Consider the following 18,684-nt stretch of genomic DNA (forward strand, 5'->3'; position numbering starts at 1 on the left):
AAATTTTCCTCTAGAAGTTTTATTACCACAGTATTATTGAGTTAGTAATACAAGGCTGAATAGCTAATGAAGAATGTGAATGATGTTTTGAAAGAATTAATTGCATGATGGGAAATGAATGAGTTTGAAGTCACAAGTTGATATAGGATATGCCCTTCATTGATGAGACGAACTTGCAATCTAAAAGAGATCTGCCTAAAGAACGAGCGTTTATGTAATGAAGAAAAGGAGGATTATTAACAATCAGGACAGAGTTTTGGGGAATGGAATTTTGTGCTAAATACCATTACAATGATGAAATGGGAAAGCGAGTAATAGGAGAAAGGTGATTCTGGAAGGACGGTAAGTAAAATTATGAAGATCTCTTCGACGAAAGATTAGACCCATCCAGGTCCAGTACGTCTATGAGAATATGTGACCCTTTATATGTATGTGCGACTGACCAGATAGATTCGGACGACGAACAGTTACGGTTAAGATTGTTTGCGAATTCGCTGAGAGTATGTATTTATAGGAAAAAGAGAAGATAATAGGATATTAGGTATAGATAATTGGGTTACTACCTTAAGGAGGGAAGACGAGACGACGAGTATTGGATCAGAAGTATGCCTTGTAAAGATGGGAAGATAGTAGCAAAAAGGAATTGGGGACCACCTCAAAAAGATATTTATACAAGCAGAGCGATAAGGTGCAAGAGCCATTTAACAATAGACGTAGCCAGACAGTCATATGGATATCACGGTAAAGGTGGGAGATAGGACTCCAAGGAAGTTTTTATTCGGAATTTGCAAAATCAGGGAGTTATGAAAGGTTCGGTAAGGAAGAAACGGAGAAGGATTGAGTATGAGGGCACTCGAAGTAAATAATGGATAAAAAGTTAAGTGAAATAGCCACCGCGAGCTAGTCGTGTGGATACGAAGTTCAAGCATCGCATACCGGTTAGGGAAGCATTGTACAGGGAAAGCCTTAAAGCCAAAAGCATTTGAGTCAGAATCTAGTAACGCCTTTGTTGAGGGAAAGATGCGGAGTTAACAATAAAAGAGGGCTGAAATGAAAATGAACTATTCGAAGGAAAGCGAGTACTTGATGGTAACAACCTACAAAAGGAAAAAAGAAGAATAAATGTGTATGATTGGAAGCGAAAGCTTATAGATGATACAAGAATTCCAGGTATAGAATATTCAGGATGTAAAAGAATTAAAGTCTCGTTGTAAGTAAATGGAATAAGATGGACCTAAATGAGGAACTAAAGGTTAGTAACGGAAATGAAGAGGAAAGTGACGAGTAAGTTTGCGTAAGACAGATTGATTGTATTAAGTGGATAAGGATAGATCTAGCACCGAAATGGATACATTTATTTTGGAAGGTAGCAGAAAGGTATAGAATATGTATCGCAGAGATGATATAAGTATATGAGAACCTTGCCAAGGTCACTATAGAGCTTCAACTGGTGAAGCGTACCGTAGTCGAGAATAGTAATAGCAAAATATGGTATATGTCGAGAAACCTGAGTAAAGACATACTATCCTAGATATGGTATATCTCTTAAACCAAAGCTTGAAAAAGGATTCAAGAAAGGAGTATCTCAGCAAGATGGATTCCTAAGATATCAAAACTGACTTTATGTTAAATATAGCAAGGGTAGATAGTCTATTCAGAGGAAACATAGATGTATCATGACCTTGGTGGATTGATAAAAAAGGAAATATTACAGAGTTCGTGGTTCGTTAATAAATAAACAGAAGCTTGAAAGTCCGAGGAAACATATGGATATGTCATTGAGGATTGAAGGAATGAACGGTATGGATTTTATACTTGCAAGAAATTATGTAAGCTATATATGGAATTGTCTGATTACGTAGCATTTCTGTTTATTCGGTTAAGATGCCCAGTTTTCTACTAGTGCTTGAGGATCAGTACATTCAGAGAAACTGGAAGAATATAGGTTACCCCAATATTGCTTTCCACTTTGAGATAAGTGGGTAGGTAGAGCACACTTTTCAGACGTCACATGATATATTATGAACATGTATGCTAGACCTTTAAGGAAGTTGGGACGACCAGTTAGTGTGGCTTGCATTTGCATATCCAGATGGCCCGTATGAAGCTCTATAAGAATGGGAGAGTATCAGATTGTTTGAAATATGGAATTTCATTCTAAAGAGATTTATGAGATGAAATAAGGAGGATAAGTCTACCCTTGGATATTTTAGACTTCACTAGATTATACGCGGGATGGGCCGAAGGGCCTACGAGATTTACCCTTAGATTTGCAATCTACATATCAAGTCTCTTACACGTCTACGCTTTGCAAGTGTATTGAGGAATTCCCCACAATTGTACCCTTTGATGACATTCGAATTACAGAACAGTTACCGTACGAGAAAGTTCCTACTATCCCTTCAGATCACCAAGTTCCAGGTGATAGTACTATGAAAGATGTGAAGGTAGAGGAGATGACTTGAGAAGCTAAGAAGATATGAGATCCAGGTATCCGCACTTGTTTCCACTCACAGAGGAGGTCCACACAGAGACATCATTGCCTTCAGGTGCGTAATGTTTCATTCCTTATGACTACGAGTCGTGTGAGGCCATTATTATTATTGCTTGTTGTGGCCCTGTGTGGCATTGTATATTTTGGGTTGTTGTGTCAGGTTGATAGTGGTACAGTTACAGGGGAAACTCTGCCGAAATTTTTATAAAACCCCTAGGAGTTTAACATTTGAGGACGAATGTTCTTAAGGGGGGAAGAATGTTACACCTTATTTTTTTTTCGCGTACGTTAAAGTTTCATTTTAAGTTGATTGTTGTAGGTTAGTATTGGGAATCATTTGGGAAGTTGTGTATGAGGACTATGGGTGTATCTCGGAGATATATAAGTTCTTAAATGTGTTGGGAAAGGAGTACAAAGGTTAGACGTTAAACGAATCGAAAAGAATACGTTTCGTCGGAAAATCGAAAGAGGGCATTTCACGGCTGGTTTCACGGTCCAGGGAATATTCCTCGGCCGTGAAAAGGATGCAACCACCATCGTGGAATGGTGGCAGTGGTGAGAAGCTACTGGAACAATTTCACGGCCACTTTTACAGCCAGTGAAATATTTCACGGTCGTGAAAGTGTACAGTGAAATTGAGGCGGTGGAGATTTTGTTCCTTGATTATAAATAAAAGGGGCATAACTTGGGGCTCATATTTTCACCAAAATAGATCCCTAGTGACCCTTTAAGCTCTCTCCCTCATCCATAAATCATCCCAAGCCATCACAAGAGCAGATCAAGCTCTAAATTCGCAACTAGTTCATACAAAGTGATTGTTCTTGCTTCTACTTTATGTTGTGGTGAATTTGATCTTGAAGCTAGTTGTGTGTCGTGAAAGTGTACCGTGAAATTGAGGCGGTGGAGATTTTGTTCCTTGATTATAAATAAAAGAGGCATGACTTGGGGCTCATATTTTCACCAAAACAGATCCCTACTGACCCTCTAAGCTCTCTCCCTCATCCGTAAATCATCCCAAGCCATCACAAGAGAAGATCAAGCTCTAAATCTACAACTAGTTCATACAAAGTGATTGTTCTTGCTTCTACTTGATGTTATGGTGAATTTGATCTTGAAGCTAGTTGTGTGAGTTAAAGGTCTTCAAGTATAAGGTATGTTCTTCATCTTGCTTCTTATGTTGAGTTGATTTGGAGGTTTAGCAAGTCTTAAAGATGAAGAGAATCATGGTAGAGAAGTCATAAGGTGTTAAGTTGAAATATTGGTTATGGATTGAAATTGAAAGGAAGTTTTGAGTTGATTTGAGTCTAATTTGAATGTAATCTTTTAGCTATGGTATTGTTTATGTTGTTATTGATGTTCGGGAGTTGTTTTGAAGTTTGGTGGAAGTAGGTGATATAGGGGAAATACTGCCCAAATTTTGTTAGCTCACCTACTAGTTTAGTTTGAATCATCTTGAATGTAGATTTGCAAGCTCAGGAGGATAGACGTTGAGCGGTTAAGTAGACGACGAGGTATGTTAAGGCTGTCCCTTTCTTTCTTTTGGCATGATCCTTATGAACAAGACATACACGTAACGTTAATCCATAATGGCTCTACTCTTAGAGTTAGGAATGCTCCATTTGATTCATGTTCTATAATGTTATCTTCAGAAAGTCTTTCTTTAGATCCAGTATGGTCTCTAGAATTACTTGTACTCTTATCATGTTTTGCATTGCATTGCATTTATATATATACATATGCATATACAGACCCGAGACCCCTCAGGCGTTATATACGCGTACATATATATATATATATATATATTATATATATATATATATATATATATATATATATATATATATAATGACGACAACGATGATGATGATGATACCCATAGAGGCTGATACGATACGATACGGTGCGATGCTCACAGAGGCTTGACAAGCGTTATACACACACACACACACACATATATATATATATATGTATGACCTCATGCATGCATGCACAGTATTTATGCATATCATTAGCCCTCAGAGGCAGTTCAGATGTACAGGTTCATTCTCTCTCATGTTACTCTCATATCTCTATTATGCCGTTTTTCATGCCTTACATACTCAGTACATCGTTCGTACTGACGTCCCTTTGCTGGGGGGCGCTGCGTTTCATGCTCGCAGGTTTTGATATACAGGTCGACGACCTGCTCGTAGGATTTCGGCGAGATAGTGTCGCACCCAGCTCGTCCGGAGTTGCTTTGTGAGTCAGCATGGATATATATACATACACACACACACACATATATATATATGCATTTGCATCGGTATGACGGGGTCCTGTCCCGTCCTTATTAAGTTATGCACTCTATTTGAGGCTTGTAGACAGATATGCACAGTTAGATGTCCTATAGCCTTCTCGGTCTACTTTTGTTGTCTCATTATTTTGATTGCCTTGTCGGTTTGTATACTTGGGATCAGCTTGGAGTCGTATGTATATGTATCTTTTGGGCTTGCGTCCCTTTCAGCTATGATATCTATGAGTTAGCATCATGGTCCACTCAGATATGACTATGAGATGCATGTATGTTCCGTGGTGCTCGGTAGGTTAGCTCCGGGTGCCCGTTATGGTCCTCCGATCGGGTCGTGACATGAGAGCTTGAAAGGGATAATTGGAATTTGAGGGGCTGCTACTAATTAGGGTTCGAACTGCTCCTAAATAGGCAGCTGTTGTACTTTCCCAAACAGATCAAGCAACTGTTGTGCTAGGATGTTGATACCTTTACTTATGCCCTTTGCTGCTATGTATGGCAGCTATTCACCAAAGACAACAACTATTTGCCTTTGGTATGACAACAGTTCGAGATGAAGCTCAGCTCTAACACAAAAACTCAAAAAATGCAGCAATCATAAATAGCAGCAAAGAAAAAGAATATTCAAAGGAGCATTTTTTTTATTAGTTCACGGCGTTTGTTTTAGTAAAAAATATCTTGTGAAGACTGTATATACGAACGAATAAAAACAAGATAAAGGAAAAAAATATTTAAAGGAACATTTTCTTACTGGTCAAACGAAAATATATACTCCCTCTCTCCCAAAAAAATTATCCTCCTTTCCTTTTTAGTCTGTCCCAAAAAGATTGTCCCCTTGCTATATTTAGAAATAATTTAATTTTATGAGATGATTTTGCAATTTCACATAAATATACTATTTTGGACCACACATTTCAAAAGTCTTCCTTTATTTCTTAAATTTTGTCTTGCAAGTTAAAAGAGGATAATCTTTTTGGAACGGAGGAAATAATAGTTATCTCATTGATTTGATTACCGATCTAGCATGTTTATGAATCTATAACCAAACTGAAAACGGGACTGAACCAACCCAAAAACACCAGTAACCAAGGGGCTCGACGAAAAAGAAATTTTATTTGGTTTTGGTGAACACTCAAAATCTATCCCCCATCCCCCAAAAAAAAAATATAGATCCGGAAGACACTACTCTTGACAAAAAGCAGAAATTTTGTGTATCTTGGAGTGCTATATTTAACTTGGATGTACAATCGTTCTCTCTCGTCTGGCTCAGCCACAACACAGCCTCCTCTCGTTCGTCATCCAAACCCTAAATTAACCTTAACCCCGACATTTCTTGTCCAAATCTACTTTGTCATCTTCGATTCACCATCTTCTTCTTTCCCCGGAAAATAATTCTCGGAAAATTACCGTTACTCGATCATCACTTAAAATCTTATCGATTTCCTTTTATTTTCCCCAATTTTAGTCGATTGAAAATCTTGATTTTGCAGCACTTTACCTAGAAGAATTTTGTGTATATATATATATATATAGAGAGAGAGAGAGAGAGAGATAGACCTGAGAATTAGACAAAGGTTGTTAGGTGAAGTGGGATTTGTGTTTACGCAAGCAAAAAAGAAAGAAAGAAGAGAATGGTGGGAGGTGGAAACAGGAAGGATGAACAGTTGGTGATAAGCAACAATAACGTTTTTGCGGCTCTTGGAACACTAAGGAAGAAGAAGAGTAAGTCTGATAAGGATTCTAAAGGGAAGAGCGCTGCTTCATCTTCTAGAAATGGGAAGCAGGCAGACAAGGATCCTGAGCCTGTTTTCTGGGCTCCAGCACCATTGACTGTTAAATCGTGGGCAGATGTTGATGATGAAGATGATGATGATTACTATGCTACTACAGCTCCGCCCCAAGCTGTTTGGGGAGCTGATACAACTGCTAATCATGGCAAGGCAAAGCAAACTGCTGTAACTACACTCGAGGTGTCAATTCTTGATTTTTGTTGAAATTATTGAAAATTCTTTTTGGTTTAATGCTTTATATGAATGATTGCTAGATTACGGTAATTCTATGCTGCTAGTATGCGTTCATTTGTTTCTCCACGTGTTCATGAATGATATGTTGTGTCCGTGACACGAATGCACCCCAAGGGGGTGTAATTTAAGCAACACCCCTGTATGGTCCGCATATTAATAGCTTTTCCCGCATTTCTATGTAGGCATTTATATCTTCTGGATTACATTTTACGCAATATCCTTAACAAAAACAAATCTACAGTCCATTTCCATTTAAGTTTCCCATATTTTTTTATTTCCTCATTAGTACAACAACAACATCCCCAGTGTAATCCCACAGTCCTGTAATCACCTCCCCCAAGTTCTTCTTCGGCCTACCTTCACCTTTCAGCCTCGATTCCTTATCTTGTCCGCCACTGATGCCACTCCCAACTTGCCTCGTATAACTTCATTCCTAATCATATCTCTTCGTGCCCACACATCCATCTGCGAGTAACATACACCACGACACCTCCCCTTGAGTTTGCTCATTAGTATATGTTGGATTTCTTGTTATTGACCTAGTGGTCAGTGAAGTGGGTGCAAGCCTTGGAGATCAAGGTTCAAATCCAAATTAGAAAGTAAAAAAAAACTACGTGAGTTCTTCTCGTCTACCGAATCCTTGGTGGCGGAGTTACCCGGTACCTAGGCTGCTGGGAGGTAGCAGGTACCCGGTGGAATCCAGGTGCGTGCAACAGTTATCTTTAGGAAAATAAAAAACAAAGTTGTATTTCAAATGTACAATTATAGGCTTCCACTTTGTCCTGGAGTATTTTGCCAAAAGGATTAAAATCCTAGCACGTATAAATGTACCTCAAGTCGCTGTCAAAGAGATGACTTTTATTTTGAAGACATTAGGTGGTGGCGTTGGGCTGAGAAGCTGTTGAGCCTTAATTTCTAGAGCATACAATAGGCTTGTTGAGGGACCAAATTCTGTTATGATCTTTGCCTTCTTGATTCTTTGTCCTTAGCTTCTTTTCTGTTCCTGTCTCCAGCCATTCTTTCTTGCTTCTTTTCTGTTCTTTTGATTGATTATTACCTTATATTGTGTCCCATGCTGAGTTTTTAATTGGTAAACTATCTTTCTTTTGTATTTCCATCTAGAATAAAACTCATATTCTTGCTTTTCTCTTTCATGTTGCCAGTAGTTCATCATTTCCATTGTGACATGAAGGATCATCACTAGCTAATTAGTGTTGCTTAAACTGAAATTTATTCTCTGATATCTGTTTTAAGATGGCCATACTTAGTTTTGAAGTTGCTTCACAAAAACCAATTTTATGTCGTTTACTTTGTAATGAAAAGCTTGGAACTATGAAGAGTTTGGTATAACAAAACTTTTCTTCTCTCCCTGTTTGCTATTTTTCCTCTTTGTAAAAGTAAATCATTCTATTATTTGTTGGTGATCAAACTTTAGCGTCTCAAAAATGAAGCTTTCTTTTTTCATTCTATTAGTTCCCTTCTTCAGCAGTTTATCTGTATTAATTCTCGTCATCTGTATATCAGGAAAGTGAAAGTGAAGAAGAAGGCCTTGATGAAGCTGATGATGATAACGAGGAAGAACACGAGCAGGAACCTGATTTACCAGAGGAAAAGGAGCCAATTGTTAAGAAGCCTGCTGAAAATGTGGCACCCAAAGAGTCGGAAAGGCAGCTTTCAAAGAAGGAACTTAAGAAAAAGGAACTTGCTGAGCTTGAAGCTATGCTTGCTGAATTTGGATTAAACAAAGTTGAGAGCAATGATGATTCACAAGGTAATTTGTTTATGAATACAATTAAAATTTCTCTTCCTTCACCCAAAGGGAAGGAGGTCCGGAGCAGTGTTGTCAAAGGCGCGCTTAAGCCCTGAAGTGAGGCTCAAAACATGCTAAGCGCTTCGCCTCGCTTTATGTGCGCTTCAGTGTCATTATCAAGGGTCAAAGGCGCGCTTAAGCCCTGAAGTGAGGCTCAAAACATGTTAAGCGCTTCGCCTCGCTTTATGTTCCCTTCAGTGTCATTATCAAGGCTCCAAGACATACTTTTCTTTGCCAATGAGCCTCTCTTGAAGAGATGACACTAGATAATTGATATTTCACTTTATCGTTATGTTTTTACAATTTGTTAGTCCATATATTTGTTATTCATGCTTATTATTATTAGTCTTGGGCTAAACATATATGTATTTTTATTTTTGCCCCATTGCGCCTTCTTTCATTAAAGCCCACGCTTTATTTGCGCCTTTGCGCTTAAAGCCCCAGCTGACCTTAGAGCTTTTTTGCGCTTTTCGCTTTTGATAACACTGGTCCAGAGAAACATTGGATAAAAATTACTGTCACGTGAGAAATTCTTAAAAATTTCTTGCTCTGTAAAAAATACAAGATACGTCTGCCAACTGCCTGCATATTTCTTCTATTGTTATCACTTCTGATTTGTATTCATTGTACTGCTTTGTCCTCTTCCTGCATCTTAATTTGTTAGAGTGAAATATCTATAGAGAGTAAGAAGAACTGATATACATCTCGAGTGCTTCGACTCATGTTCCCCAAAAAGTGGATCCTGCACTAGTAGCTTAGAAAAATTTAAATACATGGATTAATGTATGCATTGTTCAAAATAAATTAAGATATGAGAATAGGAAGGGTTGGCATAAAAGGAAAGGGTATCCTTATGTCACAAATTGATTTTCAAGAGGGAAATATAGTAGACATTATTGGATTTATATCCAATTGTGATCCTCCCCTTATCCCCCCCCCCCCTTTTTTTTTTTTTCCCCGAACAGGTAAGTATTTCATTAATATAGGACACCACGGTTATTAACTAAGTTACACGGACTCGCCATTTTGGGTGCCGTCCTCGTTCGGGATACGGTCGGGTGCGGGGACGGCAAATGTCCGGGATACGGTCAATTACATACGGATACTTTGACCGGAGTCCGTCGACAAATTTGGGGGAAAATTTTGAGATTTCTTAGAAGTCTTTATTGTATTAACGTACAAAAATGACCCGTTTATTCTCATATGTGCTATTTTTATCCCCTTTATTTTCCATTATATGCTACTTGTGACAAAAAAATGAAAGGCACCTGATTATGCTATTTATAAATGTTTCTTTCTTATACAATATAGGGATAACTTTAAAATTAATTATTAGCATGTCAATTTTTTGATAACTAATTTATATTTTTAATCGCACAAATACACGGACATATTTACTAGTTGAACATAATAAAATTGACCCCTTTGTACAACGGATTATTCTTGGAACATATTTTTTCATATGCCTTTTATATTCTTTCATATTTACAGCCGAATCCCCGCACCCGTATCCATAACTGGATACGCACCCCCGAATCTTAAAATTTAGATTTTGCCGAATCCGACACTCAAATCCGTACCCGTATCGGATACCCGCACCCGAGTCCGTGTAACATAGGTTATTAAAGAAAAGTATTTCAAGGATCTGAGAATCCCCTAAACAAAACAAAACAAAAAGGATTCCTATCTGTACATAACCTTGTTCTTTGGTGAATTGATGAAATCTAACATGCTATCTTCATAGTTTACATCTTGAATCTTACACCAGGAAGCCAAAAACCATAAGCAGTTATATTTCAGTTGTTGGGCAAAGGTCTTTTTCCTTCAAAGCACTTGGAATTCCTGTCACCCACAGAACCCAACATACACTAGCCAGCAGGTCTTTCACAGTGCTAGGCGTTACGAAAGGAAGGTTGAAGAAATTAAACAGCAAGCTCCAAAAACTGACTGATGCTATAACATCTTCCTTGACTATGGACCAACAATGCTTATAAAAAGCCATATTAAATCCATCAGGACCTGGAGCTCTCTCTCCTTCGCAGCTTTTAATGATATTCTCCACTTCCTTCTCGGAAAAAGGCCTTTGGAGCCATACTTTATCTTCCTCTGAGATTCTGGGACAGCTGGTCTCCGATTCTCATTCTCCTTATACAGATTCTTAAAAAATTTATAAATCTCCTCATTGATTGCTCCCTGGCCCCGCACGATAACTCCATTGGTTTTGGGCTTTTCAATTGTGCTGTACCTTCAATTGGCATTTGCATTCTTTTGGAAGAACTTAGAGCCCGTTTGGACATGCAATTTGGACTTCAAATTTAAAATTTGTGTTTACAAAATTTCAACTTGAAATTATGATTTCAAATCCCAAATTCACAAAAAGGTAGAATTTCAATTTCAAATTTGTGATTTAATTTTGAAAATTTAAAACATAACCATAATTTTAAATTTTTCAAAAAAAGACCCCATAATTTTAAACATGCAAAAAAAAAAAAAAAGGACCTATGCTTTACGTGAAGAGATTGTCCGTATCATGTGGGAGTATTATATTAAAGAATAGCTAGTTACTAATATTGTCGATTTATTGGACCAGCGGATCTTTGTAAAATTATGTATATTTTAAAGTTTGTAATAGTATCAGACCCCACTTGTGGGATTACATTGGGTATTTTTTTGTTGAAAGTTTGTAATACGATGTACTCTCAAGCATTTATATATAAAAGGAACATGGAGATATACAATTTATTAATGCTGCGCCTTAGGATATTCCGATACCTTGTTTATGAACTATAGTTTGCTCATTTGGTAAAGATTGTATAAGTTGATAGATTTCACAAATTATGGGGTTTTCATATTTATGAGAAAAGTACGACTTTTGAAATCCAAATTGCATGGTCAAACACAATTTCAACTTCAATTCAACCTCTACCGAAATAATTGATTTCAGATTCATGTCCAAATGCCTACTTAGCTTTTTATCCCCGGCCTTCAACCACAAAAATCTTGATTTTTGTCTTTATGATATTTCTTCCTGTTTTGCTATCTCTTGCAGCTCCATAATGGTTGTCGCCCTTTCAGTTAGTTGCATCTCACTCAACTCCCCATCCTCTTCTACGTTTTCTAAGGATTTGAGCATGCTGCGAATATCATTTTTTCTCCTTTCCAGATTGCCAAAGGACTCGCTACTCCGTTCTTTAAATTTAAGTTTTTAACATCTTGAGTTTGCAAACCGGTACATAGTCTGGATATCCCATACAATGAAATGTCCCACCACCGTTTTACCCTCTTGAGAAAACAATCAAATTCAAGCCACATAGTTTCGAACTTAAAGTAGGATTTTTTCTTCTCCCATCTACCGCATTGTAACTCAATTGGGTTGTGGTCAGAGGTGGATTTCGGCAATACAATAACAACAACAACATAACCAGTATAATCCCACAAAGTGGGGCCTGGGGAGGGTAGAGTGTACGCAGACCTTACCCCTACCTCGTGGAGGTAGAGAGGCCGTTTCCGGAAGATCCTCAGCTCAAGTATCGCAAATCAAAGTAGCTATGAAAATGGAAATATGGCAGTGAAGAAAACATAGGAAAACAGAACAAAGCGTTCAAATAAGAGAACAATAACAACATCGAGATAGCGCTATAACCGAAACACATTACAATAGATGGTAACAGACAGCAGAAGCAAGAACTACATGCATACGGCTAATACTACGATTGACGCAGTGCACCAGGCTACCCCCAACCCTAATCCTGGCAATAAATCTTAATTGCATTGTCATTATCATCCCATTCAGTGTTGAACAAAAATCTATCGAGTCTTGATGCTGAATTATCTCTTTTAGTCCAGGTGAAATTACCCCCGCAAAAATAAGGATCATTTAGCTCCAGATCTTTTTTTTTTTTTTTTTTTTTGAAACTGGTAACTGGCTCCTGTCCTTTGCCTGCAAGCTTGTTTCCTCTCAACTTTTGAGAGCATCTTTGACCTTTCCGGGCATGGTCCAAGAGATGCCTTTGAGGTTTGGAATAGTTCTCTACAGTTGAGTTGTAAACTTGCAATGAAGGAAGAGATGGTTAACTGTCTCTGCTGTTTCTCCACACAAAAAGCATCTGGAACATAAAGGAAGTCCTCTTTTCATCACATTGTCTTGTGTAAGGGCTGCTTCTTTAGCAAGTAACCACACAAAACATGCAACTTTGTGGGGAATTTTAGTTTTCCAGATGTGTTTCCAAGGCCAGTTGGTTATCTGATGGTTATAGTGATTCATCATTTTGTAAGCTGCATTGACCTTGAATAACCCTGCTATTGCCTTGCCACCATAACACATCATCGCCTGTCTGTAGTCCACCAAACTGCTCTATTGTATTAAAGAAGTCAGGCACTCTTTGTATTTCGCAGTCATTGATTTGTCTCCTAAAAATGATGCTCCAGCCTTGAGGTGTCCACATTTCTGCTATATTCCTTTGTTGGTAGAGCACTATACTGAAGATGTCTGGGAAAGCCAATTCCAAACTGCCCATCTCATGCCAATTGTCCTTCCAGAAACTAGTTTTTCTTCCATCAAGCACTTTGATCTTGGAATTGGCCCTCAACTCACTCCACAGTACTCTAATAGATCTCCATAGACTTACCCCATATGGTGTTGTGATTTCCTTAGTCATCCAGTTATCTTCCTGTTCATATTTGGCTCTAATAACATTGCCCCGCAAGAGCTGATTCTCATTGGTGAACTTCCACAACCATTTCATTCTGAGAGCTTTACTCTGAATCTTCAAATTCTTGATCCCCAAACCTCCATATCTCTTGCCACAAGTAACTGCTTTCCACTTAACCAAGTGGTAACCCTTCTTTTCTTTGTTCCCATGCCACAGAAAATTTCTCCTGATGCTATCCAACCTGTTGATGACCCCTGTTGGGATGGGGAACAGCGACATCATGTATGTTGTAAGTGCTTGAAGAACTGAATTGATTAAAGTCAATCTACCACCCATAGACAGATACTGGGTCTTCCATCTAGCCAGTTTTTTTTTTTTTTTTCACATCTCTCAATAACATTGTTCCAAATTTCAGCAGACTTTGATTTCTTGTACAAAATTTGATAATTCTTTCATTCCTGAAGTGAATCTGGTTTCATTTTTCCATTCCACGGGAACCTTGTAACATTAAAGTCCCGTGCTGTCACACATGGTAATTGCAAGTACCCGCTCACTACTGCAAGTTCGAGCCACAAATCACTTGTCACCATCTTCTTATGAGGACCATATACCCTAGAGAAAGCCCACTCAAAATCATTAGCTAGGCGTGAGAATTGGACTGATAATGAGTAATTACCTTGATGCAGTCTTCTACTAACTAGTTTCTTTTTTCTATAATATGATAATCCCTACACTGCTACTGGCAGCTTAAAGCAACCTGAAATCCACCCATCTATCAGGCCATATTTGTTTCATAGTTGCCGCCTACCATTCCTGAATTTTTGTCTTTTGAAAGCAATATATCAACTTTCCATTTAATTACTGGAGACTTGATGATCTCTCTTTTCCTGCTAGTTCAAACCCCTCACATTCAAACTGATGATTTTGATTTTCATCCCTCTTCTTGCTGGTCTTTCCTGCCCTGTTCTTTCTCTTCTTTGCCCCAACAGTTCATGTGAACCACAAGCCTCTTTAATTCCCTTTCGCCTCCTTTTTTTTGAGAAACTGGTACTGTAACTCCCTTCCGCCTCCTTTTCTGTTGAGGTGGTGCCTTGAATTGGATTTGCCCCCTCATAGACCTGCTGCTTTCAATTCTGGTGAGCAATGCTAGAGCGTCCTTTTCGCATCCTCCGAAGTTGACTCCACTTGTTTGCCTATTTTGAGTATGTTTCTTTGGACCCATTTGGATGCACTGTTGAATTTGGTAGATGGACTTGCTGTCTGCAGACAGAGTTCCATGTCTGAAACCACATCCTCCCATGGTAAAGCAAGAATTTCATTAGGAGAGAGAAATGAAGCGTCTTCAAATTCTGTGGTTTCCATTTTGAGAAGATTAGAAGAATTGTGCTTCCTCTCCATCTCCATTACCAATTTTTACTCTGTCCGCTTCCAACTCTAAAACAAATTCAATAAGGAATCTTCTGTTAAGCATCTCCACAATTCTGAGCTCTGATGTCTTCCAGTTTTTCTTGGACCATATTTTGAAGTCACTGTAATTCAGACATTACACAGTGTTCCTTTCGAGTGATGCGCTAAGGGCATGTGCTCACAAAAGTCGTCTTCTGCATTGAAGACTTCCCATCTACCTTTAATACCGCATTATCACAGCTATGAGTTAATGCAACAACACCAGACCATTTATGAGTTCTGGTGGTCTCTGCATATGTTTTCTTGTTGGTGAAAGCTGGCCCATAAGGTTCTTTGTTGCCTTTTTTCGCAAATCTTTGTATCTTCCTTGCTGTGTCAGCCCAATCATAATTTTCCTTGAACTCATGGATTATTTATCCTTGTACACCTGCATTGACTGTTGAGATCCCATCTACCTTTAATACCGCATTATCACAGCTATGAGTTAATGCAACAACACCAGACCATTTATGAGTTCTGGTGGTCTCTGCATATGTTTTCTTGTTGGTGAAAGCTGGCCCATAAGGTCCTTTGTTGCCTTTTTTCGCAAATCTTTTTATCTTCCTTGCTGTGTCAGCCCAATCATAATTTTCCTTGAACTCATGGATTATTTATCCTTGTACGCTTGCATTGACTGGTGAGATTTTGTTACATTATCAGATTATCCTTACTCATATGATTGCTGTTGCTTCCACCATTTCCTACAGATTTCTCCAGAACCTTCTGAAGCTAAGATCATCACATGGAAAATCCACAATAAAATGCTCTGATTGATGTGTATGCTAGTCATAATATTCTCTTTTCCTTTCAACCTATCCGTACCAGTTCGCCCGACCCATCCTCCACGATGTCAAAAGTCTTTCTTCCAGCTGCGAATAAGAAGAAAGACTTATCATTATAAGTAGTTGGCTGTTTGATTTGATCCCTTGTTGAAAATTGAAGAGCTAACTGCTGGTCAGAGAGAGTTATCAGAGTGTTTTCGGGAAAAAGCCACACATAGCACATTTCCCTAGAGAGAGGACAGACATTTTGCAAACTGTCCTTGCTTTTATTTGGTCTCGTTTCCCCTTACGTATTAGTAAATACGATTTTATGGATAGCATAAGAGCTCTAAGAAAGTGATACGAGGGTATTACAGATCATGCAGTGCAGTTGTGTAGGTCTAGTAAAAAGGAAAAAACGAGAAGGATCATGACATTTTCGTAAAAAGAAAAAGCGAGAAGGATCATGCAGCTGTGGAGCTCTAGTAAGTCATTTTTACGTCACTTACAAAGGTCTGGCTGTTCCAAAAAGATAGCAAAAGATTGCCCTTTAAGGCCAATTGTATTTCCTCTTCACCTCCAAAAGTGTTTTGAGTTTTTTGTTCTATGCATACAGCCGCCAGATGGATTTTTTTTTTTTTTTTGTTTGGGTTGTGTTTGTGTGTGTGTGTGGGGGGGGGGGGGGGGGGCTTGCGTATTTGCTGGACAATGCCACAAACCACGTTGGAAAGCTTACAGTGGTGGAAAAGAAAGGGCGCCTCTGCAAAGATGCCCACAGCACCTGGAATACAATCACCCCCTACCCAAGAAAAAAAAAACTCGACCCCACATGGTCAGCTTTATCTATTATGGCATCTGATGTTTGTTCTTCTCCTTTTCTCGTTCTTGCTTTCTACTCCCTCAATCATAGCATGTTTTTTCCTGTGAGCCTTGAAAGGTGTATGCATATGTGGTAATTGGAACGTTTGATCATTTTGTGACATTCTTACAATTATGTGGAGCTCTAATATGGTGGTCACTTATCTATCTTAATATTACACTCTGGATTGGAATTGGTAAATTAGTATGTGTGTCTCTGTCTATCTTTCACTATTTTTTAAAGCAGTTTGAGCTAATATATTGACTATTCTGATGTGACTTGGTGCTCGATTCCACTTGCAGGTGCTGCACAGGATAAGGTGGAAAAACCAAATGGAGAGATGGCTAAGAAAGATGATAATGCTCCTGGGGAGAGCAAGAGTGCAAAGAAGAAGAAGAAGAAGGATAAATCAACAAAGGAGTCTAAAGAGCAACATGATCAATCCAATGGTGTTGAGCTTGGAAATGGGACAAATGAAACAGTGGCAACCGAGAAGGGAGAAGATGCACCTACTGTTGCTGCGAAGGACAAGATAAAGAAAATGGCATCTGTTAAGAAGAAAAAATCAAGCAAGGAGGTAGATGCTGCTGCCAAAGCTGTGGCTAGTGAGGCTGCAGCAAGGAGTGCAAGGTTAGCTGCTGCAAAGAAAAAGGAGAAGAACCATTACAACCAGCAACCCCTCCGGTGAAATGTTTCTTAAATTGGAAGTGAGCATGTATCTTCTTGTTCATTTGTTTAATGCACAATAAAACATCAGAATCTGGTTCAATGGAGATAGGCTTTTGGCGTAGTACATTTTATTTTACCAGGCGTAGTACATTTTATTTTACCAAAAAGAAGTTACTAATCTAAAAAAAAAAAAGGTTTACTTGTGGTGGTCTTTTATATTCTGCTGCTGGATAGACAGTTCTTGTGATGTTGCTACCCAATTGAAATGAACCAAATTCAATTTGTGTCCTCATGAGTTTGCCAATGAGTGTGTACATTCTCTACTGGAGCTTTGTTGCTAGCTTCTGCAGGGTCTGGGTTTCTGCTACCGTTGTTAGCTGTAAAATTGACCAAGTTAATATTATCTAAGAAAAGGGTAGATTGTCCGTAGAAGAGCGTCCTTGGCTCCTTTAGATAAACCCAATCTATATATAGCACTTGTTCTGTCCCAATTTATATGATGGCTGACCTATTTGGGGAGTTTTTTTTCACTACGATTTTCCCCAATTCTTTTCATATATTGTGAATTATTAATTACGTAGATTTATAGTACTTTTTCAAATATGTAGATTTTGTGATAAAATGCTCGAAGGATCTATGTTTGAAATTGGGTCAAAGAAAGAGCTGTTTGACTTTCCAAATAGATCTCTCTCATATAAATTTGGACGGAGGGCATATATATATATTAAAGCTAGGCATAAACAAGGTGATGTGACACTTTTTTATGACCAACATTTCTATTTATCTTTTACCTTCTTTTGTGAACAATTTCTTTCTTTCATTTTTTTTTTCTTTGGGTTGGAGAGGCAATATTTACAGAATTGATGAGGTATGTTTGTGATAAGAATCCTTAATTACTAGTATTAATCAACTTTTAACATAAATTAGTAATGATTATAATTAAAGTAATTATTACAATTAACAACGAGTAATGTTCTGGTCATGGAAACTCATAACCAATTAACTTTTTAACGGAAAAGGGCCACATATATCCTTGTACTATCGGAAAAGGGCCAAATATACCTTTCGTTATATACTATTGGTTCAAATATACCCCTCCTCCGTTAAAGTTGTCCAAGGTGGACAACCAATCCTACATGGCACTAACATTTGATGACCTGGATGCCACGTGGCATGCCACCTCACCACCGCTAACCCATTTTACCATTCTTCTCTATTTGTTCTTCGACCACTAAAATTTCCTTCTCCACCGTCATTGTCACAACTAAGAGTTGAGAATTTTGGCACTTACATAAAGACGGATCAAGATGACTAATTCAAAAACAGTGTACAACTGCTTATAGAACCCTCCCATTAGCACTCAAAAATAAAATATGCTCCTTGAAAGCTCAATCCGAATTAGAGGAATATTGATAGGGCTTCAGTGTCGTTACCATCTTGGACAGTATCTTGGAACATGGTGCTAAAATCTTTGCGTCTTCACATTCCCAAATTTCTTCATTTCTCAGTTCTCCGTCTTTATGTAAGTGCCAAAATTCTCAAATAGAGGAAAGGGGGTAAATTGGTTATGGGTGGTGAGGTAGCATGCTACGTGGCATTCACGTCATCAAATATTAGTGCCATGTAGGATTGGATGTCTATCTTGGATAACTTTAACGGAGGAAGGGTATATTTGAACCAAT

The 18,684-nt window shown here is 38.3% G+C and overlaps 1 protein-coding gene across 1 annotated transcript; it reads left to right on the forward strand.

The window, feature by feature from the left end:
• The first annotated feature begins 6,006 nt into the window (after positions 1 to 6,006).
• LOC132043861 (uncharacterized) lies at positions 6,007 to 17,141 on the forward strand. The gene is made up of 3 exons (XM_059434319.1): positions 6,007 to 6,751; positions 8,330 to 8,576; positions 16,636 to 17,141. Exons 1-3 carry the CDS (start codon positions 6,413 to 6,415, stop codon positions 17,019 to 17,021), a joined length of 972 nt encoding a protein of 323 aa, XP_059290302.1. The 5' UTR covers positions 6,007 to 6,412; the 3' UTR covers positions 17,022 to 17,141.
• The last annotated feature ends 1,543 nt before the right edge of the window (positions 17,142 to 18,684 follow it).

The sequence above is a fragment of the Lycium ferocissimum genome, unplaced genomic scaffold, assembly GCF_029784015.1.
Source record: "Lycium ferocissimum isolate CSIRO_LF1 unplaced genomic scaffold, AGI_CSIRO_Lferr_CH_V1 ctg2958, whole genome shotgun sequence".
NCBI lineage: Eukaryota > Viridiplantae > Streptophyta > Magnoliopsida > Solanales > Solanaceae > Lycium > Lycium ferocissimum.